Source organism: Macaca nemestrina, chromosome 4 (genome assembly GCF_043159975.1).
Source record: "Macaca nemestrina isolate mMacNem1 chromosome 4, mMacNem.hap1, whole genome shotgun sequence".
Taxonomy (NCBI): domain Eukaryota; kingdom Metazoa; phylum Chordata; class Mammalia; order Primates; family Cercopithecidae; genus Macaca; species Macaca nemestrina.
In genome coordinates, this window is record NC_092128.1 from 91,411,608 (window position 1) to 91,438,204 (window position 26,597).

General features: G+C 36.5%; 1 protein-coding gene across 1 annotated transcript in view; it reads left to right on the forward strand.

The window, feature by feature from the left end:
- The window catches only part of LOC105475664 (ATP binding cassette subfamily B member 5), a 126,959-nt gene that overhangs the window by 53,290 nt on the left and 47,072 nt on the right, over positions 1–26,597 (forward strand). Inside the window, exons 14-19 of the mRNA XM_011731124.2 lie at positions 2,313–2,474; positions 6,788–6,928; positions 17,929–18,072; positions 19,359–19,463; positions 19,593–19,670; positions 25,108–25,191. Of these exons, the coding sequence (XP_011729426.2) occupies positions 2,313–2,474; positions 6,788–6,928; positions 17,929–18,072; positions 19,359–19,463; positions 19,593–19,670; positions 25,108–25,191 (714 nt within the window). The remainder of the gene's footprint in view (positions 1–2,312; positions 2,475–6,787; positions 6,929–17,928; positions 18,073–19,358; positions 19,464–19,592; positions 19,671–25,107; positions 25,192–26,597) is intronic.

Genomic DNA, 26,597 nt, shown 5'->3' on the forward strand with positions numbered 1-26,597 from the left:
CAGAATAGCAAGTAGAATACAAAAACAGACACAAAACAATTGCCACCTGATTTATGGTAAAGGCAGTTCTGAAGTATAGAGGGAAATGATGGTCTTCAAAATATGCTGTTGGGATACTTGGTTAACTGTATGGGGAAAATGTACATTGACTCCTACTTGGCATCACACACAAAAACTAATTCCAGGTGCTTTACATCACATCCAAATATGAAAGGCAAATTATAAAGATTGTAAGGTAAAACATAGAAAAACATCTGTGTGACCTTGGAGTAAAGATTTCTTAAAAGTACTCAAAAAGCACAAATTGTAAAAGAAAAAAATTGATAAATTGGACTTCATTAAAATTTTGAAATTCTGTTCATGAAAAGACACCATTAAGAGAGTGAAAAGAAAGCCAGGTACAGTGGCTCACACCTGTAATCCCAGCACTTTGGGAGGCTGATGTGGACGGATCACCTGAGATCAGGAGTTCAAGACCAGCCTGGCTAACATGGTGAAATCCCGTCTCTACTAAAAATACAAAGAATTAGCTGGGTGTGGTGGTGAGTGCCTGCAATCCCAGCTACTTGGGAGGCTGAGGCAGGAGAGAATTGCTTGAACCTGGGAGGCAGCGGTTGCAGTGAGCTGAGATCATGCCATTGCACTCCCGCCTAGGCAACGAGAGCTAAACTTTGTCTCAAAAAAAAAAAAAAGAGAGAGAGATAGAAAGAGACAGAGTGAAAAGACAATCACATAAAGAGAAACTTTCATTGTAATACATGGTATTCAACAAAGTTCTCACATCTGGAGTATATAAACAACTCATGAAAATTAAAAATAAAAATACAGTTCTAATAGAAATATGAGAAAAAATGTGGACAATTCACAAGAGAGAATATCCAAATTGTCACTAGTCATTTGAAAAGTTGTTCAACTTTAGTAGTCATCGGGAAAATGCCGATAAAAGTCACAATATGATAGTTCTCACCCATCAGACAGAAAGAACCAAGTCTTAGAAGACAGAGCAACCATGGCCCTGTTGCACTACTGGGGGGTTTATAAAATAGGGCAACCACTTGGAAAACCTATTTGGCAGAACCTAATGAAGCAGAGCATATACACACTTTATGACTCAGCAATTCCTCTCCTAGGTATAACACTAGAATTGTGTACATATGTTCATCAAATAAACATTTACAGCAACATAGTAGGGGAAAAAAAAAAAAAACTTAAAAACGATCTAAATGCCAAACAGGAATAGAGTGGATAAATAAGTTGTGGTATAGTCACACAATAGAATACTGTGTGGCAATAAGAATAAATTATCTGCAACTCTATACAACCAAATGGATGAATCTCAAAAACATAATGTTGAGTGAAAAGATCCAGACACAGAAGAGTATACAATGCATAATCTCATTTATATAAATTACCAGAAAATCAAAACAAGTTCTGTTGTTAGAAATTGGGATAGTGATGACCCTTGGTATAGGTGAGTGTTAAGAGTGACTTGAGAAGAGCATGAGATGGACTTGTAGGTGCTGGTAATGATGGGATTCTTGACCTGGATACTACGATAGGGGTGTATTCCGTTTGAAATGCACTGATCTGTATGTACCCTTATGTGCACTTTTCCATATATTAATGGTACTTGTAAAAAAGTTAAAAATACATATTACTTTGAATTTGTAACCAAATAGTTAAGTAATATCCCAATTTTAAAGATGAAAACAATTAACTTTCTGACTTTCTTTTCATTCTAATTTCTATTGGTCTTCTTATTCTATTCAAGTTTCCAAATTTCTGTATCCAAGGATAAGATACTTTAATATTTACAATGATACTGCAACAAAGATTCCTTCATTCCTTCCTTCCTTCCTTCCTTCCTCTTTCTTTCTCTTTCTCTCTCTCTCTTTCTTTCTTTCTTTCTTTCTTTCTTTCTTTCTTTCTTTCTTTCTTTCTTCCTTTCTTTCGACGGAGTTTCACTCTGGTTGCCCAGGCTGGAGTGAAATGGCATGATCTCAGCTCACTACAACCTCTGCCTCCCAGGTTCAAGCGATTCTCCTGCCTCAGCCTTCCAAGTAGCTGAGATTACAGGTGCCCACCACCAAGACTGGATAATTTTTGTATTTTTAGTAGAGACGGGGTTTTACCATGTTGGCCGGGCTGATCTCTAACTCCTGACCTCAGGTGATCCACCCTCCTCAGCCTCCCAAAGTGCTGAGATTACAGGCATGAGCCACTGTGCCGAGTCAACAAAGATTTCTTAAATAGTGCAAAGGATGTTATTTCTACTAATATCATATTTATTTTCTATGCTTTTTATTCTGTAGGCAAGTAAAGGTCGGACTACAATCGTGGTAGCACACCGACTTTCTACTATTCGAAGTGCAGATTTGATTGTGACCATAAAGGATGGAATGGTGGCGGAAAAAGGAGCCCATGCTGAACTAATGGCAAAACGAGGTTTATATTATTCACTTGTGATGTCACAGGTAATGCTTATGTGACATAATGCTATGTTAGCAGGGTTTATTTTTAACGTTTCAGAGATCATACCACACTAGAAAACAAAAGTTGCAAATTATAATCTTAAATTTCAAAAAGCAACCAAAGTTTATAGTTCCTCAGTAAAGAAATTAAGGGTTTCAAATCCTCAGTGTTGTGCTAAATAATATGCTGAAAGTTGAAGAAGTAATGGGTACCTGGTACCTAATATCTGCCAGGCACCCCCCAAATAGGCTTCAAAACTTGTATGTGGCCAGGCAGGGTGGCCCACACCTGTAATCCCAGCAATTTGGGAGGCTGAGGAGGGCAGATCACGAGGTCAGGAGATCGAGACCATCCTGGCCAACATGGTGAAACCTCGTCTCTACAAAAAATACAAAAATTAGCTGGGTGTGGTGGCGCGTGCCTGCAGTCCCAGCTACTCGGGAGGCTGAGGCAAGAGAATTGCTTGACAGAGAGTTGGAGGTTGCAGTGAGCTGAGATTGCACCACTGCACTCCAGCCTGCCAACAGAGTGAGACTGTGTCTCAAAAAAAACGAACAAACAAAAACTTGTATGTGGTAGATACTGTGATCTTTGGCTAGAACACAAAGAAATATAACACACAGTCCTTATTTAAAGACTTAAAACTTAGCTACAGAGGCAAATTGCAAAATCGTGCATATAGATATTATTAGTTGTAAAAAGAAAAAACAAGATTGATGGGGAGAGACAGAGCTATATTACCCATAAAAGGTTTCATGGAAGAGGTCTTTAAAGTTAAAAGATGGGAGCTGGGGGTGAACATGAAGGACAAATTCAGGTAGGCAGAACAACAGCATAGAAGCAAGAAGGAACTTGGTGTGCGACTGAAACAAAAAGGAGGTCAGCTTTCCTTAAGTACTTGTGAGTGTTGAGGGTATAATGGGAAAGAGTTCGATAATGAACGTCAGATCATGGAAGTTCTTAGAAGCCAGGCAAAAGGGTTGAGACTTAATTTGTGTAGGAAGCACCTAAGACAATACCTGGCACACAGTGGGCACTCAATAAACATTTGCTGAATGAAGGGATGCACACATAAAACCTTACTATGTGTGCTACCGCATCACCACAGATGGACCAGAAAGCTCATATTGGGCAATCAAGCGGGGGCATGATGATGCTGAAGGCACACAGCAAATTCCCCTTCTTTAGGATCCATACTTGTGCGTGTCATGGATCCACCCTACTGGATTTCACATAACTTTCTCATTAGGACACATTAATATAGGTCGTGGGAATTAAGCTATAGCTCTCTTCTTTGTTCCAGCCTGGCTTTCTTCTCTTGACCTGGAAGGCAGCCTTTTTTTGAAGGGCTCTTCTATAGATAACTGATTTCAACCCTTTTTGGTCTTCTTCAACTTTCTAATAATATCTTTGATGTCAATATTATTATTTTATAAATTAGCAAATTTAGAAAGTTATGAGCCCCCATCTCTTCATCAAGTTTATAACTTCAAATTTCAAACCCTAGCTTTCTCCAACTGTGCTAAAATGAAATATTTCTGAACATACCCTAAGAAGCAATACAGTAAAATAGGTTTGAAAATGTAGTTTTTATTGAAAAACTGTCTGATGCTGATTTTATTTCATATTAGTTCATATTTTGTGCTTCAAAAATAAAAGTGAGGTGTTATATAACTGAATTTTTATTCCACAATACACTTAATAATTTATGAAGTTTAATATTTTGAAACTAATATGGTTTGCAATAAAAGGAAATAACTGGTTGAGTTAACCCTATTTTGAGATTTTTTTAAAACTATTAATACTAGTATAATCAGATCTTTCTTTGGAGTAGTACATCTTTATTTTTTATTGTGATTAAACTAAAACTCCATTATTATGTCTTAAGTTAAAGGCTTTCACATTATATAAAAAGAAAAAGTGGTGTGTTAGTGGAACGAATGTGTAAAAATTTTAAATACCTTATTTAAAATGGATTAGTATTCTCTGATTACCTAAAATGATGTCCAATTAGATATAACAACACTATTTTAAATATTAATACTAAGTATAATATTCTAAGCATTGTACAGTAAATGTAACATACATAATATCTGCACAAACAAGTAACTCACTTTTGAAGATCTGCACATACTTATTTGCCAATATTGACTGTGGAATCAAAATTAATCAATTTTGATAATTTGTGATTGTCACAAATATCACAGTTAATGCTGCTAAAATAATCCTGAGAAGCAGTACAGCAAAGTGCTTAAGATGATGAACTCTGTGTTCACTGCAAGTTGACTCCACCACTTAATAGTTTTAGGTCCTTGAGCAAGTTATTTAAATTCTCAGTGCATCAATTTCCTAATCTCTAAGAAAAGGGAAATAGTAATAACCTATTAATAAATTATTGTGAGTATTAAACAGGCTAAATCATATAAAGTACTTAGAATTATTGTTAGTGTAATAAATTTTATTATGTTATTGACATTAACATTATTTGATCAAACTTTTTAGAAAAGTTCAAACTATGGAGATTAATATTTTAATTATTTACCTAGACTGTCCATGATCATATACATGTATATTGCTTTAGTGGATTTCTATGTGAAAATGAAATATAAACACATACACATATCAAAATGTGTATTTTTGATACACATATACACAGAGATATACACATATCAAAGCTTATTGTCATCATTATTTTGTCCAGAGACTTTCTCAGGAAAAGAAATTTTCTTTGACTTACTAAAGCACCTTTTCAGAAAATTTATTATGAGGAGAGGTCAAAGTTTTATTTTAAACTTGCCACAAAGTGAGTAACTCCTGGGGGCAGGGGAGAAAAGCCAAACAAGGCAGGACATGATGGCTAGTTCCTGTAATCTCAGCTACTTGAAAGGCTGGGGCAGAAGGACTGCTTGAGCTAAGGAGTTTAGCACTAGTTTGGGCAACACAGTAAGACCTACTCTTTAAATAAGGAAATAAATAATAAAAACAAAAAATAAAAAATTTCAAAGCCATATAAAATATTTCTTTCATGGCAGAGACATTTACAGGAAAAAAAAGAAAATGATAGCAAAAAGAAATGCCTGATTAAAGATGTTTGGATAGTCTGGGGCTGGTTAAAGTTCATTATCTCTTTAAATGACTGATTAACAGTTGTTAAGCTTGTCAAAGAATCACGGTGTCCCTGGAAAGTCTTCCATGTGCACATTCTCCTTGTGCATCTAAATTGATCTACATTTTCCATCTCTTCCCCACGCTGTCAGCAACTTAGCTGGGCTTCTCATTTCTCTTGTCCTCCTCCCATCTCCTCCTGGGAAAGTCACAGATTTACTCATACCACATTCAAATGAACAGAGAATCTGTAGCTCCTTTATTTCACTAAAGTGGTCTCATGAGTAGCAAGAAAAAGAAAATCTAGACCTAGAGCAATTTGATTTTGAACTTGATTCTATCCTATAATGTACCAATAAACAGTTTCTTTAAAGTTAAAAATGTTTATTTCGAGACACAGTCTTGCTGTCACCCAGGCTGGAGTGTAGTGGTGCAATCTCGGTTCACTGCAGCCTCCGCCTCCCAAGTTCAAGCCTCAGCCTCAGCCTCCTGAGTAGCTGGGATCACAGGCACGCACCACCACACCCAACTAATATTTTGTATTTTTAGTAGAGACAGGGTGTTATATGTTGGCCAGGCTGGTCTGAAACTCATGGCCTGAAGTGATCCACACGTCTCCGTTTCCCAGAGTGCCGGGATTACAGGGGTGACGACTGTGCCTGGCCTTTAAGGTTAATTTGATTGCTTTGGAATTTCTTATTGTTGAGGAGCAGGCCATGTTAGTTCTGTGTTTTGTTCACAGTTCAGGATGGGTAGCAGGGGCAGGCCTGGAAAGCATGATTGTCTCCCGAGATCTCTCTCAGGCCCAATCTCACATATAAGTACCCAATTAAATACTACAAATTTATAAGCCCCAGAAATGGCTAGGAAGAAAGCATCAGAAACAGTATCTTCTGTCTCAAAAAGCTCCTCTTACTAAGATCTCTCCTTGTTAGTGATATAATTGTTTCGATTAAGGCATTGTTTTCTGCAGGTGATTATACAGGTCCTTGGAAAAGAAAGGACAATGAGCTATTGTTAGTCACTAAGATTTTAGTATGAGATAGACTTATCAGTTCTCTCAAGCCTGAAAGCTGTTCAGCAAGAACTACATTAGAATATGCCACTTTCAATAGCAAAGGCGATAACAGCTTTAAAGAGATGCTTAATAAGATTTCCTTGAATTTTTAAGGCATTCTTACAATGATAACCTGTATATTCTTCCTGTAAGGATATTAAAAACGCTGATGAACAGATGGAGTCAATGACATATTCTACTGAAAGGAAGACTAACTCACTTTCTCTGTGCTCTGTGAATAGCATCAAGTCAGACTTCACTGACAAGGCCGAGGAATCCATCCAATCTAAAGAGGTAATGGCTCAGCGATCAACCAGTTTTTCCTACATGTTTTCTAATTTTGATTTAATCCTTGTAAAATTTAAAATTTATTTATAGGAAAATATTACTGTAGCACTAAGCTCACAAAACATGTCTTTCCCAAACTTCGCTCTAGCATCGGTGTGACACTCTAGGTAAGTCTGTCTAAAAAGGCTGCCTTTATATCAGAGGTCCTTCTTTACCAGGGGAAAAAAAAAAATCTCATGAGACTGTTAGATGATGTTTCTCCTATGAAGCAAACAATGGGTTAAAACAATGCCTTGGCAAATGTGATGGAGATACTAATGGTGATGCCCAAGATTAATTTGAGTCAGATCAGAGGCATGCCACTTCCAGAATGCAGATAGGCCCAGCATGTACACGACTCAGGCTTGCAGTCCCAGGGCACAATTTGAGAAGCCTTGCTCACTGGGGTGGGAGTATTTGTTCCCATGCTTACTGTGCCCACTCCTACCCCCGCACCCCCAGGCTCTGCCCGAGCCCCACATCACCTGCTTTGACTCTCCTTCCGCTGGTACCCTTCATACCTCCCTGCAGTTCCCGTCTGCACCTGAATTCTCACTTCTCTGTCTCAATTCCACCTTCTTTCTCTTAACATGCCCGACACCTGCTTTGAGCCTCCATCCCACACCCTGAACATTCTCTGTAGCACCCTTTTACAAAACACCCTTCCATCTTAATACTACCTTAACCCATGCTTCTCCCAGCCTCCCAATTCACTGAGCTCCAGCCCTCTTTCCACCCTAGTCGATCTTTGCTAGCCCCTGGTGCTCCGTAACCTTGCATGCCTTGAAATCCCTCACCCTTGCCCTGTATCTCAGCTTCAATCCCCTAACCTCCAGCATCCATACCATCCCATACCTATCTTTGGCCCATTATTTCCTCCCAAACTAGAGTTTCCTCCTTCTCCTTGGGACTAACAGAGACTTGAGATTGAATCGCCTCTTAGCTGTTCTCACCATCTTCATGCCCACTTTCCTTGGTCTCACCTGTCAATTATCTGCCTGAAGCCTCTGGATTATCTGTCCCAAAACCCCTCTTGTCCTTCTCTGGCATTGCTAATCTATTGCTTTTAATTTTAGCTACACTCTTTCCTTTTAGGTATGTAGTCCTCTACAGCATTTACACTTAGACATTTTTCCTTTTCTGCTAATTTTATTTTTAAGTCCATTTAAATAAATAAGCATGCAAAGAAAAATAATGGTATAGATGGTATGCCATATGGCAAATGTATGTTAAGAATATAGTACATGAAAGTTTGTACTGAGACACTAGGCAAGAGTGTAGGAAACACTGTGTTAAAACATCTATTGATAGCTGCTGGACCTGCCTCAGCAACTGCTGAAAACACTATGGAAATCTGCCTCTAAGTCTAAAAATACACCATATTTATAAAGTGGATTTTCAAAACCTAAGAAAGATGAAAAACAGAACATTTAAAAAGGAATTTCCAGATCTCTGGACAAAAATGATATAATTGGTTTACAATCTGATACAACTACATGCTCCACACACATGGAAATGATAAAATATAAAATGAGAAAAACCAGTATGATGTATCTAGGCTCTAAACAGGAGGAATAGCTCTTCACACCAGAACTAGAGCAAAAGCACAAAGTGGTGAGCTGGACAATAGTCACAGACCTGCTCTGAAAAGTAGGCAGAAAAACCTGGTTAGCCAATGCCTGGAGCTAAAGCTTATAAAAATCTGTGAGCCTGGGGAGGCAGGAAACAGATACACGGTACTACAACCAAGAACCGAAATAAGCTAGGATTGGCTCAATGGCCATATTTTTAAGGGACTCTTTAAGACCGTGGTAATCCAGTGAAAAATAAACAAGGAAGTGAAGAGACTGTAATAATCAATAATGAACTGGGGACAGTGACATGTCTATAATAATAGCTACAAGAGAGGTTGAGGCAGGAGGATCGCTTGAGCTTAAGAGTTCAAGGCTGCAGTGAGCTATGATCATGCCACTGTACCCCAGCCTGAGCAACAGAGCAAGAACCCATCTCTGAAATAAATAAAAATAAAATAAATAGGCTGGGTGAGTAGTTCACACCTGTAATCCCAGCACTTTGGGAAGTCAAGGCGGGCAGATCACTTGAGGTCAGGAGTTCAACAGCAGCTGACCAACATGGTGAAACCTTGTCTCTACTAAAAATATAAAAAATTAGCTGGGTGTGATGGCACATGCCTGTAATCCCAGCTACTTGAGAGGCTGAGGCAGGAGAATCACTTGAATTGGGGAGGCAAAGGTTGCAGTGAACCAAGATCACACCACTGCACTCCAGCCTAGGCGACAGAGTGAGACCCTGTCTCAAAAAACAAACTAAAAAACAAAATAAAATAAAATAAACAAAGATCAATAATGAAATGAAAAAGAAATGGAGCAGTATTTTAGAACAGAGTTAATGGGAGTTCTATTAGTCTAGATCCAGTCAGGAAACAGAAAGCACACAATGACAGAGAAAGTTTAGTATAATGAATCATTAAGAGGAGATTGTAGTATGGGGAGTTGGGTAGTGAAAGTTAAGATACCTCTAGAGAATACAGAAGTAGCAGATAAAAGAAGCAACCACTACCCCTGGAGTGAAATACAGCACCCATAGAAGATCCCTTTGTTCTCTCCAGCAAGGCAAAGAGTCAGATCTCAATGGAAAGGGCACAGTTATGGCTCACTGGATGGCAGAGAAGTTGCTGTGGTACCTTGCTCGTGGGGCCTTGCCCTCAAGGGTGCCAAGGGAGGCCTTCCACAGGATGGGGCTGAGCTTCAGAACCTACCAGGTGTTGGGGAAACTGCTGGCCACTGGGCACTATTGGAACAAGAAGCTGGCCAAGGTTGTCATCTGCAGGAGTCTAGGGCACTTCTGCAAGTGGGAGGGTGCAGCCATTAGTGACCTGGCCGAGACCCAGGCCTGTGCTCATAGTTATGCCTCCATACCCTAAGCCAAGAGCTGGGGAAAGCAACCGGCGGCCACACAGAAGAGAAAGCTGCACTCTGCAGGCACCTGCCTCTGAAAACCTATGCAGGCAGGGCAGAGGAGAAAAACTCACCCTGTAGGAGCTTTCCCAATGAGCACTGGAAAGAACAGGAAGAAATATCTCCTCCTGCAATGTCTTTGCTGCACCCTCTACTGACAGGGCTTAACCTCTTGCCCACTGTAAAAGAGAAATATTTATCAGACAAAAAAGTGCATTTGGATCAAAGAGGCAATAAGTCAATGACCAGGACAGGGATGGTAATATTTCAAACAAGGTCACAGCGAGCATGAGGGTCTGGAGTTGGGGGTCACAATGACTAAGGAGGACAGGGGTAGGCAGAAAGGTGTGTGGGACACTCAGGGACAGGATCATGCACGGCCTCTTGGGCCATCATGACAAATTTGGATTCTATTCTTCCTCTAACAAAAAACCTTCAGGAGTTTTTAACCAGTGGTTCATGACCTACAAGGAATTTCTGAATAGACTTCAGAGCCCATCAACCTGAATGAATAAAAAAATCACAACTTATTTTCCCCCACTAACCCTTGATAGAAATGTAACATCTGCTTCGTGAATCTAAGCAACAAGCTACAATAGTATTACCAGTATCTGTGATGTCACCAATGAATATCACAGAAATTTTCATATCACATTATACTTATGGATAACTTAAAATATCTCTACACTCATCACTATTAGTTCTTATGTTATGTTCTAATAAATGAAGCACATTCATGACTGTATCAAAACTTTGGGTTACTTGTTAAGTATTTTGAATACGATGTTTCAATGGGATGGGCTTTCTTGGAGTCCTATGTATCATTTAGTACATTTAAACATTCCTTCAGGGAAGGAGTCCATAGACTTCACCAGTCTTCCAAAGGAGTCCATGAACTAAAACAGGTGAAGCACTGTTGCATTAGAGGGTCTTATTCAGAAGGGCACATGGTCTGATTTACTCCATGTGGCTACAATTTGGAGAACAGTGTGTGGGGGCCAGACTAAGATGAGGGAAAGCAGAACGGAGAGGAGATGATAGTGGCTGAAAAATGAACTTGATTGGTCTCACTAAAGCTGTCAGCGGAGAAATAAAATATAGATGGCTAAAAGAGTAGGACATTGGAATGAGACTCAGGACCCGGCACCATTTAGAGTTGGAAAGAAAAAGTCCCTAGTGAAAGGATTCTAACAAATGGCTGGCAAAATAAGAGGAAAGCCAGGAGAGTGTGGTATCATAGACACCAAGTAAGAAAAGTGGTACAGAAAAAGGAAGAGATCATTTGTGTTAATTGCCATGAAAATCACATAAAATTAGAGATTCTCACTTTCAACCAAGATAGATTAACAGGGAGTAGATTTACTTTCCTGCTTGATACAACTAAGAAACTGAACAAAATATGTGAAATAATAGTTTCTGACACTGGACATCAGGCAAAATAGGATAGTGATCTCTGTGGAAGGAGAAATAAATGAGTTGAAACTTGTCATTAAACCAGTTTAAGGGCCGGGCGCGGTGGCTCAAGCCTGTAATCCCAGCACTTTGGGAGGCCGAGACGGGCGGATCACGAGGTCAGGAGATCGAGACCATCCTGGCGAACACGGTGAAACCCCGTCTCTACTAAAAAAATACAAAAAAACTAGCCGGGCGAGGCGGCGGGCGCCGGTAGTCCCAGCTACTCGGGAGGCTGAGGCAGGAGAATGGCGTAAACCCGGGGGGCGGAGCTTGCAGTGAGCTGAGATCCGGCCACTGCACTCCAGCCCCGGCGACAGAGCCAGACTCCGTCTCAAAAAAAAAAAAAAAATAATAATAATAATATTAAAAAAAAAAAAAAAAACCAGTTTAAGGTCTGAGTAGTTTTCAGGCCTCGGAGCTGAGAGGGAAAACACAGACAAAACCCAATGGACTTTTTTTTTTGGAGACAGAGTTTTGCTCTTGATGCTCAGGCTAGAGTGCAATGTCGCAACCTCGGCTCACTGCAACCTCTGCCTCCTGAAACCCAGCGGACTTTGAGTTCAGAAGACAGAGCTAAGAGTTGAAGGAGGCCAAAGTTGCCAGAGGTTTCAGAGCAAAGAACTGGAGAGGAGAGAACTTTTCAGAAAGAGAGAAGTCCAAAAATCTGCAGAGGTTCTCCCTTGAGTCTTCATCTGACTACTGATCAGTGTATTTATTAAGGAAACTACCAGAGGTAGGGTATATATCTACCAGAAAAGATTAGAAGGAGCAATTCTTAGAACTCACACAGGGCCAAGAAAAGTTCTTATTAAACTAACTATTGTAGAAAATCTTTAAATTCATGAGATACTCGGTTAAGCGTTAAGAAAGATATTGCCTCAGAGGGTAAAATAATTAGTCCTAGACTAAACTCTGCACTAAACCTAACTAACAAATTCTAATAGCAAGCCTCAAAAGGATTACACTGTTTCCAAGTAATTTAAATGTGTTCCAGAACAAGACTCAATAACATATACAAGAATTCAAAAATATTTAGTCCCCAAAAGTATAAAATTTACAATGTCTGGCATCCATTCAAAAATCACCAGGCAAGCAAAAAAGCAGAAAAAAATGTACCCAAAATGAAGAGAAAAATCAATCAATAGAAATAGACCCAGAAATGGCACACTTAGTAGAGTTAGTAGAGACATTAAGCATTTATTATAACTGTATTACATATGTACATATGTCCCCAAAGGAAGTCCAAACCATTGAAGAAATAATGCTTTAAAAATTTGCCAATTTGATGAAAACTTAAAATCCACAGATTCAAGAAGCTCAATAAATTCTAAGTATAAGAAACATAAGAAATCCTATACCTAGGTATATCATAATCAAACTGCTTAAAACCAGTGTTAAGGAGAAAACTACTAAAGCATCCAGAGAAACTGACACAATATAGATGAGGGAAAAGACAAGAAAGCTACAAACTTCTCATTAGAAATAATGCAAACAAGAAGATAATGGAGCAATATTTTTAAAGCACTGAAAGAAAAAAAAAAAAGCACCTCAAATTAGAATGCTATTTACAGAAAAATGCCTAATAAAAATGAAGGCAAAATTGAGACATTTTTGTAAATAAAATGTTAAAATAATTCACTACCAGCACACCTATACTACAAGAAATATTAAAGGAAGTCATTTGGGCAGAAGGAAAGTGATACTAGATGGAAATCTGGATATGAACACTGAACATATCAAAATGTGTAGGAAGCTTAAAGTGATACTGAGGAAGAAATCTGTACCACTAAACACCTATACTATCTAAAAATCTCAAATTAATATACTAAGTTTCCACCTTAAGAAACCAGAAGGAAGAAAATAATAAAGAAAAATCAATCAAATCCAAAGTTGGTTCTCTGGGAACATCAATATTGAACTCATTGAGCAAGAAAAAAAAGAAGATACAAACTGCCAACATCAAGAATGAAAGAGCTGACATCACTACAGATTCTACATATATTTAAAGATGAATAAAATAATCTTATTAAAACATTTAGGCAAACAAATTCTACAACTCAGATGAAATGAGCAAATTCCCTAAAGTTTACAAACTATCAAAGCCCACTCAAGAATAAATTGATAGTTTGAATATTCTTACATTTATTTTTAAAAAGCAAATCTGTAGTTAAATTCTTTTTTCCCTTAAAAAAAAAAAAAATCAAGCCATATGGCTTTACTGATGAATCCTATTAATAAAAAAGTGATAAGGAAGAAGTTCTTGTTCTATTAGACCAACATCATTACTCTGATATCAAAATTAGACAATGAGATTTAAAAAATAAAATTATAGACAAATATCAGCCATAAAATAGATGAAAGAATTCTTAACAAAATTTAACAAATCTAATCCAACAATATAGAAAAAGAATAATATGTCATCACCAAGCAGGATTGTTCTAAGAAGTGAAAAGTTGGTTTAACATTCAGAAATTAATGTAATTCTCCTAATTAAAAAAATTAAAAAGAAAAAACCAATTATCTCAATCAATGCAGAAAACCCATTTGATAAAATACACCATCCATTTCTGATAACTCTCAGCAAGCAAAGAATTAAAAGAAATTCCTTCAACCTGATAAAAGGCAGCTACAATAAACAACAGCTAACATACTAACTGGTGAAAGATTAAGATCAAGAACAAGGCAAGGGCATACACTACATCTATTGAACATTCTACTGGAAGTTCTGGCCTGTTCAATAAGGCAAGGAAATAAAAGCATCCAGGTAGGAAAGGGATATGTAGGAGTGTCTTTATTCACAGATGGCATGATCACTTATGCAAACAATCTTATGGAATCTACACATACACACACACACACACACACGTACTAAAACTAATAAAGTTTAGCAAGGTTGTAGAATACGTGACAATATACTAAAATCAACCCCAATTCTATATACTACAAATGGAAAGTGGGAAGTTAAAATTAAAAAAATAATTTTATGTACAAGAGTACCAAAATAGTAAATTATTGGGAATAAATGTGATAAGAAATTATAAAATCCACACACTGAAATCTGTAAAATATTATAGAGAAAAATTACCGAGAAAAATAGACTAAATAAATTAAAAGATATTTTCAATGTGAGTGAACAAGAAAATTCAATATAGTTAAGATGTTCTTTCTCCCCAAATTGAATTCACATGGAAATGCAGATAGCCAAAATAGTCAAATAAATTTTTTTAAAAAAGAACAAAGTTGGAAGAGGGATACTACCTGATTTCAATTCTGTTTCAACTACTATATAAAGCTAATTACTAATTCTCATTTCAATTACCTATAGAACTATAGTAATCAAAACATTTCATTGGCATACAAATAGACAAATAGATCAATGGAACAGAAAAGAGAGTTGAGAAGTAGTCTGACATATAAGTGGTCAGTTGCTTTTCAACACAAGTTCAAAGGCAATTCAATTAAAATTTTTTTTCAAAAAATGATTCGGATCAATTATATGTCTATAGACAAAATAACCACAACCCATACCTCAAACCACAGATGAAAATTACCTCAAAATAGATTAAAACCCTTACTGTAAAACCTAAAATAATAAAACTTCTATAAGAAAATGCAATTTAAAAACTTCATGACTTTGTGTTAAGCAAAGATTTCCTAAATATAACAACAAATGCATAATTTACAAATGAAAAAAATTGATAAGTCAGACATTACCAAAATCAAGAACTTCATTATCTGTAAAACACTTTAAAGAAAATGAAAAGGATAGACCATAAACTAGGGGAAAATATTTGTAAATCACATATCTGATCACGACTTGTATCCAAAAAATATAAAGAATTCCCAAAGCGCAATAATAAAAATACAAACAACCCAATTAAATGTCGGCAAAAGATTTGAATAGGCATTTTGCTAAAGAAGATGAGCAGATTGGAAATGAGCACACAAAAAACGCCCAATGTGGTTAGTCATTACAGAAATGCAAAAGAAGATCACAATGAGAAATCACTATGCACCTGTTAGAATGGTTAAATCTAAAAAGGCCGACTGTGCCAAATATTGGTGATGGTGGGGCACAACTGGAGCTTATTTAACTGGTGGGAGTATAAAATGCTAAAGCTACTTTGGAAAACAATTTGTCAGTTTCTTTAAAAGTGAAACATCCACCTACTAAATGATCCAGCCATTTCATTTCTAGATATTTGCTCAAGAGAAATGAAAGTATATGTTCACACAAAGCCTTGTATATGAATGTTCATAGCAGTTTCATGTGTAATAGTCTAAAAGTGGGAACCACTCAAATTTATATCAACAGGTAGATGGATAAATAATTTGTGAGATAGCCATACAATGAAATACTATGCAGCAATAAAAAGAAATGATATGCTGATTTATGCAGCAGCATAGATAAATGTCAAAATAAGTATGTTGAGCAAAAGAAGCTATCTGAAAAGGAGTAGATAATGTATTATTTCATTTATATAATGTTCTAAAAATGCAAACTAATCTGTAGTGACTGAAAGCATATCAGTAGTTGCAGGAGGAAGGGAGGAAGAGGACTGGTAACTAAGAACTGTGGAGAGAGGGATGATAAAAAAAGCAGGAGAAAACTTCTAGGGTTAATGGATATGTTTATTATCTTGACTTTTTTTATGTTTTCATGAGTGTGTAGTTGTGTTCAAATTTATCAAATTATATATTGCAAATATGTGCACTTTGTTATATGAAAACTATAACTCAAGAAAGCTCTAAATTGCATCAAATGAAATTTAAAATATTTTAGGTATCACTTTTTAACTTTTTAACACTTATGTCGTATCTCTTTATGTCTATAATTTTATGTTTTCGTATCAGATTACTTTAATACATGTATAACCTGTCTCATATTTAAGTAACACAGCCTATTTTATTATTTTACCAAAATTTTTGTTTTGTTTTTATCTTATTTAATTCTTTTCTATCTTGACACCACCATTTAAATGATACCATTTTTAATCTTTTATTGTGTATTTTCCCAGAGGCAAAAGAACGTCTTTAAATTACCTATGTAATGTAGATCATTCTATAGGAGGAAGATAGCCCTCCTAATTTCCTGGCTCTGCAATTTACTGGTGCCCTGGGACATGCTAAACCTTAATTTCCTTACAAAATAAGGTAATTTTGTAAAGCACTTAGCTCCATGCTCAGTGCCTGATAAAGAGTTAGTGTGCAACTTAATTTCTGTATATTCTTTTGAATAGTGACCTAACTGAAATGTTGTGCCCTTTTTGATGATGAGCTTTAGAAAACTTCAGCAGAAAAGATGATAGATACAATCAAATTATTAAGTAACCCAATATAAATGTGGGTTAGCCAGCCTGAAAATGGACTTTAAAGGCATCAGAATTTCAAAGTTCTGTTGTCCAAACAATAGTCTGCATTATAGTGGCCAGACTGAGAATAGAACAAGAATTATAAACTGTTTTATAGTCTTTCTTGAGGAATTCTCTGGTTATTAGGTTCATAAAGAGTGAATGCCATGAGGAAGTTTTAATGAATGAAATACCAAAGAACTCACTGTCTACTTCCCTACTCAGAAAAATTACTCACCACAAAGCTGTACACAAGAATTTTTAAGAGTCTGAAATAAATACCTACTTATTGCAGACAAGAGCAAAGAGAGATGGTTATTGTATTATTTATCCTCTGACCACTGTGACCACTACCTCCCCTTGTCACCTTCCACGTATCCTAGGAAGGGCTGGCAGAGCCAGAATGACTACTTGCATTGTGCTTTCTCTGTATAAAACCTGAAATTTTGTGTAATATAATCCCTCCTCTGTAATAACATCAGAAACAGCAATGGCTGCTAGCATTTATTGGGTGTTCATTGTTTGCAAATACAGGGAATGCCAATGTACTGAATAAAGCTTAATTGTACAAATAATCCTACAAGATAGGAACTGATACCATTCCCCTTGGAGAAATGAGGAGACAGGCTTGGTGAGTTTAAATAATGTGCTCAGATATTGCAATATTTTGCTTGTAAATAAGAACCCCAAAACAAGCGAAGGTATTAGGAAAATGTTTCTGTAAATACATCATGAAACTTTCCAACTTTCAAGTTTGAGATCGTAATGAAACCTTTACCTTCTGCATTTTCTTTTCTTAGCTTCTGCCTGGATTTTTTCTTATCCCGTAGTACAATATTCCATCCAGTTTAACAAGAGTAAAGAAAAATACACCTATCATTTCTTTTGTGACCCTTGACAATTACATGTGAGTTAATTGTACTTTTTAAATGATAGCAACTGAGTGAAATGCCAAAGAGTGATATTGCACAAATAGTCACTTTTGGCAAAGCTTCTTTTATTTTATGCTTTAGGGTCATCATTAATAATATGGGTGGTGAATTTTTTTAAGAAAAATATTTTCTACCCTGCTCTCTGTTATATTTGATGTTATACATTATAATTCTGTTTATGATGGACTAACTTCTCTAGATTCTATTATGCACACAAACTGACATTTTTAACAAACACATTTTATTTTTAGATAAGTCTTCCTGAAGTCTCTCTATTAAAAATTTTAAAGTTAAACAAGTCTGAATGGCCTTTTGTGGTTCTGGGGACATTGGCTTCTGTTCTAAATGGAACTGTTCATCCAGTATTTTCCATCATCTTTGCAAAAATTATAACCGTAAGTAAAACAAATTTGTTAATACTTTAGCAATTTAAAGAAAGTATGACCTGAGAGAACAAGCTTATAGCAGTCTGATCCACAAGGGGAAATTTGGGACTTTTAGTGGGCTGCCCCTGGTGTGGGGTCCATAATAGGAAGGTTAATTAATGTTCCCAGGAGATAAGCCAGCATCTATTGTAAAGTGTGTGGCTGGGCCTTGTTGACTGGGCAATCAGTGAAGAAATTGCTTTGTTTTCTAATTTTGACTCCAGTGCTGGATCAGCATTCCAAAACACTGAAAAAATAAAATAGGCAAATACAACTACTTTCCTTTCAACTAGTGGGAACGGTTGCAATTTCTTTTCTTACCAGCCAGCTCAGGGAGAAGAAATAACAAGAGTTTGGAATTGTGCTAAAGGACTCAGGGCAGTTGGTGGGTTTAAAGATCTTACAAGATCCATGCTTACTTTTCAATGTTAACTAAAGTTCTAGCCTGGAATTTTAGTCTCCCTAATTTGCACAGCTATACTATCAATATAAATGCCTGTGTATGTATAATTACTAATTTTTAAGAACAATTCTAGGGGCACATTAAGAAGCCTCACCTTGCAGGTACTACTTAACTAGAAGAATACTAAGAAACTTGAGTGATCCAAAATTATTCAAAATAATAATTCAAACAAACTGGTGGTTTCTTGGGAAATACACTGTGATAATGATAGCAGATAGATGACTCATTTTTCAGATCTCATATTTACATAGTTTAAGAGAATTCAAAGCAAGTTATTTTTTGTCATAGACAATGAATGCAGATGATAGCATCATGGTGCACTTTGTTCCACAGAAATGTGTGTATGGTTTTATTTTTACGTTGAAATTTATTTTAAGCCTGGTGCAATGGCTCACGCCTATAATCCCAATACTTTGGGACGCTGGGGCAGCCGGATCAGTTGAGGTCAAGAGTTCAAGACCAGCCTGCCCAATATGGTGAAACCCCATCTCTACTAAAAATATAAAAATTAGCTGAGTGTGGTGGTGCGCGCCTGTAATCCCAGCTACTCAGGAGGCTGAAGTATGAGAATCGCTTGAACCTGGGAGGCAAAGGTTGCAGTGAGCCGAGATTGAGATCATGACACTGCACTCCAGCCTGGGCGACAGAGCAAGATTCTGTCTCAAAAAAGGAAAAAAAAAAAGAAAGAAAGAAAGAAATGTATTTTAAAACTCTTGATATACAGAAATTTTCACTTTTTCTGCTTCTTTTATCTTTTCCCCCAAATATCTGATAAAAATCTGTTCCTTTTCAGATGTTTGGAAACAAGGATAAAACCACATTAAAGCATGATGCAGAAATGTATTCAATGATATTTGTCATTTTGGGTGTCATTTGCTTTGTCAGTTATTTCATGCAGGTAAGCTTTTAATAAATTAAACAAGCCTGAGCATGATTACTTTTTGTTGCCATTCTATTTAAGTTAAAAATATATCAACTAAATGTTACAAAGGAAAAGAATGTAGATTTTTGTTTGTTTGTTTTTCAGGGATTATTTTATGGCAGAGCAGGGGAAATTTTAACCATGAGATTAAGACACTTGGCCTTCAAAGCCATGTTATATCAGGTCAGTGTTAAGTTGAATTTTTCTTATTTAATTTAAAATTTATTGTAAAACATTCTAGCTTTAATGCTGTCTCGAGTCAATTTTTGACATAATCTTTCTTTGAAGGCACACTCTTTTTGTTCTGAGCAGCAAAAATTTGATGTCAGAAGTCTTATATTTTTCTAAAAGAAGCAAGTCCAAAAGTGTGATGTTAAAAAATACAGCTTATAGAAAAGAACGTAGGATCTACTCATTGTTCCTTGCATTCGTCTTGACAAGTCTTTCTTTTAATGAATGATGGAATCAAAGGCCAAATTAAAAAGGAGAAGTAAGAGCTACAATATCTTGGGAATGTATCAGAAAAGAAGTTGTTAATTTCTCTGGTTCTAATCCATGCACATAGCTTAAGTTTTTTGACTCTACACTTCTTAAAGCAGCCAATCTCTCTGCCTTTATCAGAAGAGTCCTGAACTCAGATAACATCGGTCTAGCTGCCAGGTCTGCCTGCCTCATGCAGATAATCAGTCACCTCTGTGAAATAACTAAAAATAGGTGGATCAAGTAATAATCTTGAGAAGTGAGTCTTGGGGGCAAATGGAAGGAATGTCTCAGACTGGCACCTCTAAACTTCTTTCACGAGGCTAAAATGGATTGGGTTACCCTGAAAGCCAGTAATCATTAGTAGCCCTTCACCTCACTTTCTGTCAGGAAAGCTCACCAGGCAGGAGCAAATAGCTTCCTGCCAAGGTGATTTCTTTTCAGAAATAGAGTTACTGTCACTCCAACTGAGTCATCAAAACCCATTTTAAAGTCTTATGACTTTTAGGAGCAGTACTCTGAAGGCTACCATGCAACAACTGTACTGTTAGGGAGCTACAAGATACAAAATGCAGAGAAGCAAGTCGGAGGTTTCCCACGGCAACACGATGCTCTAAAGCAATCAGTGACCTTACACCTTCTGTTCAAAAAGGTCCCATCTCTGCTTCTTGTTCCACATTCGAAGACACTTCTTAATCCAGAAAAACAAAAGTCTACTTATAGGATCATAAATCAATTTGATGCCAGCACATACCTCTCATGTTAAACTAGTACATTATTATTTTTTACTTTATGAATACTTTATGTCTTCCATGAAGTAAGTTGAGACTTTAATTAACTAACACTATATTTCACATTTGTTGACAATTTCTGCTCATTTTTATTTTGTTTTAAAAATTTATCTTTTTCCCCATTCAAATACATTTATTTTAAATTTCTAGAAACTTTTGAAAATGTTTCCTGAATGCCTAGATGTTTGTTTTTATACAGAAGAATATAAAGAATATAAATTTTAATTTTTCCAAGCATACTTTGAACTTCCTTTCTGTCCACAGAAAGCTTTTAGTGGAGGAATCTCAAGGCCATGAGCCAGTTTAATGAGAGAAACTGTGGTTAATCTAGTATTTTGATGGTTAATACTGGACATTAATCCTCCGTCTAGCATTAGCCATGTGAACATTAAGACTGTAACATTTTTGGATAAAGTAGCTTCTGCTCATAAGGATGCTTCAAACTATCAGCCATAAACTCTGGGTTTTAAAATATCATGCACATACTTAACAAAGACTTGCGCAGAAAGTCTAAGCCACTTAGCACGTTATTAAATATCCCCATAAGTTGTGTTTCCTTCTTCCTCCTTCAGCACGCCTTTTGATTCTTAGCTTTACTTTTCAAAATTGGAGAAAAAGAAGACTAGTATATTTCGCCCTTTCTTTGTAAGCATCTTCACAATTTTGCTTTGTCTATAGTAAGGGAAGTTCCTAGTGTGCAGTTTTATCTAACTCTTATTACCTGATTTTTGTCATAAGATAAGACTTTTTAAAATTTAACAACCATGCTGAGACTTGCAGTGCTTTTTATAACCATTGTTAAACCTCATTTGAGGTAGAGGTATGTATAGAAACAGGTGTGGTATTTTTGTAGATACAAAATCCATATTTTATGTGATTACTTTAGATTCTTCCTGTTGAAAAGAATGTTCTAAGTGTTGCTGACTTCGATCACTGAATAATTCATTGTTCATTGTGTTTCAAAGCTAAGTTTACATTTCTTAATGATAAATAATTATCTATAGAGCTATTGAGTTTTTGAGCATGTAAGAAGTTTATTTTTCCCCATTTCCCTCTAAATTAGATTGGCTAAGGCTTCTTGCGGTTCTTTAAATTATGATAGCATTGATGGTGATCACTAGGGGCTTCAAAATTTACCTAAGCTAATTCCAAAAGGATCTGAGGTAATCAGTCCTGGAGCATGAGAAACAGGTCATGAAACTCAGCTGTAATTCTTCAGTCAGACGACAGGCAGAACAAGATAATTGATTAACAACTTAAATAATTTGTACAACAAACCCTCATGACACAAGTTTACCTGTATCACAAATCTACACATGTACTCTTGAACTTGAAAGTTAAAAAAAAAAATGTTTTTTTAACAAAAAATATTCATTGAGCCTAACTACACAATTAGTATTACATTTAATGGATTTATTTATTTATTTATTTATTTGAGATGGAGTCTTGCTCCAGGCTGGAGTGCAATGGTGTGATCTTGGCTCACTGCAAGCTCTGCCTCCTGGGTTCAAGCAATTCTACTGCTTCAACCTCCCAAGTAGCTGGGGTTACAGGCACACACCATCACACCTGGCTAATTCTTTTGTATTTTTAGTAGAGATGGAGTTTCACCATGTTGGCCAGGCTGGTCTCAAACTCCTGACCTCGAGTGATCTGCCCACCTCAGCCTGCCAAAGTGCTGGGATTACAGGCATGAGCCACTGTGCCCAGCCAGAAATTCTTTTTAAGTAATGAGTTCCATGACTTTAAATGTAACCTCATTTCTCCCCCAAACTACAGCTATTATCTTTATGTTATGGTAGTTTCGTTTTTTAATTGCTTGCTAACACTGTGTCAGGCAATATCTTAAGGTACACCATACACTTAGCATAAAGTCCATCTTTAATAAAAGCAAATCCAAAAAAAATTGAAAATAAAAACTCTGGCCTCTGGTTGCTGCGGTTCAAATCCTGGCCTCAGCACCTGCCAGCTATGTGGCCTTGGACACATTACTTAATCTCTAAGTACCTCTAAGTGCCTTAGTATTTTTACTTCTAAAATGTGGGTAATCATCTTATCTATCTCATAGAGTTGTTGTGATGATTAAATGAGGGAATACATGCCAAGCACTTATGATGGTTTTATTGCTTTTTATTTCAAGTAGAATTATTGGCAGAAAAAAACTGGATATCTACTGGTATCAAAAGTGGTGGCCTTTCTTATAATTATATTCCTTTCAGGAAGAGAGGATGCAAGCTAATTTTTACTCACCACCTAAGTACCAGAAACACTGCTAAATGTTTTCTTTTTTTTTTTTTTTTTTTTTTTTTTTTGAGACGGAGTCTTGCTCTGTCACCCAGACTGGAGTGCAGTGGCGCGATCTTGGCTCACTGCAAGCTCTGCCTCCTGGGTTCACACCATTCTCCTGCCTCAGCCTCCCGAGTAGCTGGGACTACAGGCACCCACCACCACACCTGGCTAATTTTTTTTTTTTTTTTTTTGTATTTTTAGTGGAGATGGGGTTTCACCATGTTAGCCAGGATGGTCTCGATCTCCTGACCTCGTGATCCGCCCGTCTTGGCCTCCCTAAATGTTTTCACATATATTGCCTGTACTGGAAAACAATCCCTGGAGTACACAATTGCTATCTTGACAAAAAGCAATTTCAGACATCTTGCCAACTGAACATCAGATAATGACTAAGATTAATCACATATGTACCTATGCATGGTGTTTTACAGCAAGTTACTATGGAATCAGGAATGTAATATTCAATAATAAATTCTTTTCATATTTTTTACCTTATACTGTATCTTAAAATTATCTGTGCATTCCATGTCATGTTGAAATCTAGAGCCAATTAGAAAATATATAAAATATCTTAATTTTGGAGAGAGAGTACACAATAAAAAGCAGGTAACGTCTTTCAGTTCAGTGGTATTGTGTTTCTTATTGTTGCTGCTGTGTATTCACAGTATGTTAGGATCTTGCCTGGGATTGTGCTTTCAAAGTGGCTACTGTCCGGTGCAGACTGTAATCTCCACAGGATGCTCTTTGGGCATCTAGAACCCAAAGCTCATGGAGACACCTTCCCAACACAGTGGGGCTCAGGGTGGTGCGATCATGCCTGACTTCTACCACATTCCTCCATAAAAGTTTTCATCTAACATATGATGTGCATGATTAAGGCACAGCCCTCAACCTGCTATGCCTTTGTTTTGCCTGTTACCTGGACCTCAGAGCCCTGGCTGGGTTGCAATAAGCCAAGATTTTTTTTGTTCTTTACTCACTAAAAATAAACCATCTCTCAGAGACAGTTTCCACCTGGTTTTAATCTACAAGCGATACAAGTGGTTCCAGTGAGTGTGAGGAAACATTCCATAGCTATAAGAGGAAATCAGAATTCCTCAGGCTGAGAAGCGCTAAAATGTGCTGTCTCCACTTGCTGTTGAAAATAAAATTGGTTATTACATTATGCTTTTATTGCTTATAGTTTTGATCTGACTCCTTCTTTAGATTGCATACCTCTTAACTTCAAGGGTTTCACAGCCTTCTGCCCTTTTAGCTTCTCACAATGCCCACTGATGTAAGTTCTAGGAGGTAATGTGAAGCATCAGGGAAAATCTTTATTATGTGGCCCCTAAAGAGAAGGAGATAAATGTTTTATCATTAGTTAGTTTAGGTAGAAAGTTTTGAAAATATTTCTAAATTGTGTTGTTTATTGCCTTACTTTTGTGTGTGTGTGTGTGTATGTGTGTGAGACAGGGTCTCACTCCGGCATCCAAGCTGGAGTGCAGTGGTGCAATCTCTGCCTCCCAGGCTCAAGCAATCCTCCCACCTCAGCCTCCCAAGCAGCTGGGACTACAACTGCACACCACCAGGCCCAGTTAATGTTTGCGTTTTTTGTAGAGACAGAGTTTCACCATGTTGGCCAGGCTGGTCTTGAACCCCTAGACTCAATCCTCCCACCTTGGCCTCCCAAATTGTTGGAATTACAGGTGTGAGCCACTGCTGTAGCCTTCATTGCCTTACTTTTGAATTGTGTCTGCTCTTCACAAATAACTTATGGAGTAAAATTATAAATCACTTGATGGTTTAAAATGACCATTTTAATTTAACATTGATTATTATACAATACAGTAATGAGTAATGAGTCCAAGTTCTTGGGCTTAAGTTCTTCAGTTTATATATAAAGACAGATCTTCATGAAAAAAGAAGCAAAAGTCATTTGATCCATAGTATTTTATAATAATTAAGTACTTGTGAGTGAGGAGGCAGGTAAATATTTTCTGACTTACAGCAGAAAAATCACAAGTCAGAGAAAAAAAAAAGGTTTTTGACAACCGTATGTTAATTCTCCTTTTCTCTAGGATATTGCCTGGTTTGATGAAAAGGAAAACAGCACAGGAAGCTTGACAGCAATATTAGCCATAGATACAGCACAAATTCAAGGAGTATGTATATTATTTTTATTTTAAATGATGCATGTATGTGGTGTACACACATGCAATGCATTCATGTGTCTGTGCATGTATGTGAGCTGTGCTGAGATGACCCACATCATTAAGGAGGCCAGGTAAGTCTCATGGTTAACAGGTAACTCTCAGTGAAAGATGAAAGGAAGCCTTTCTGTTCTGGATATCTTTAACCAAAAATAGAGAATATTTAGTACCTGTAATAGGATAACTAGAGTACTAAAGAAGAGACCAAGAATAAGCTAGAAAAAAAGAGCTCAGAATTAAATAGATAAGAAAAAGTAATGAAATGAAAACACACACTTTAAGAGTTTTAATATAAGAAAGAGGTTTAGTTTTTCCTTCCCCCAGAAAATAAGATTTTAGTTAAAATAATGTCTAACAATTCAGAGTCATGTGTGCTTTAGAAATGATTCTGTACTAGTTGTTATACAAGTTAAAAAGAATTGTGTAATCATGACTGGTAATATGCATAAACAAGATATTTATATGTATTCATAATTAGTGATGGAATGACCAGCATAATGTATGTCAAAGTCATGCTTAAACAAGTGTGGGGAGTAGAGGAATATAGAAGAGGTAAGTAATAATTTGTTAATTTTCTTCTAATTATTTTAACAAAATTCACCTTTGTATAACAAATGGGATCTTAACAGAGAAAAGCCACAGAAAACAAGGTTTCCTACTTTAAATTGAAGTAAAATAAAGCTTTCCATCTCTGTTAAAATAAGAATTCTAGTAGAGTTACAGGCTTTCCTTTTTCCTTATCATGCATTTGGAAGAAAACAAAAATGTCAATAATTCGCCTCTGAATGACAGAAAAATCTTACAAGTATTTATTCTGTTTAGAAATACTGAGATGTTTCTTAAAACTTTGTTAGCAGAGCAACAAATTGTCAGCTAAAACAACCCATCAGAATAGCATGTTTCTTTTAGAGATTATTTCCACAGGACATGGCAACCATTCTAAGTTTGTTTTTTGTTTTTGTTTTTGTTTTTAACTTTTGCAAGACCTCTTTGTTTAATATATACCTGCAAGATAGGATTTATACTATCAGAAAATAGAATAAGTGGTTTACAGCTGTGAATATTCACAAGCATTCATTTCGGTTTAGAAAGCTAATTTTATGATAGAGAAAGAGCTCGAGAGGAAAGGGGGCATCTTCATCTCTTCCTGAAATTCTTTTTGTTAATTTTGAAGGCAAGGTTCTAGAATTTTGTTAGATAGTATTTAGATTTTAAAATAGGGCTGAGGAGTTCAATTTTACTGGCATACATGAAAAGATGGTGGATAGAATTTCACTTAATAATCAAATAATGGATATAGCATTAACCTCCATAGCACAATATAATTATCTGATTAACTTCTGAGTTTAGGAATTCCG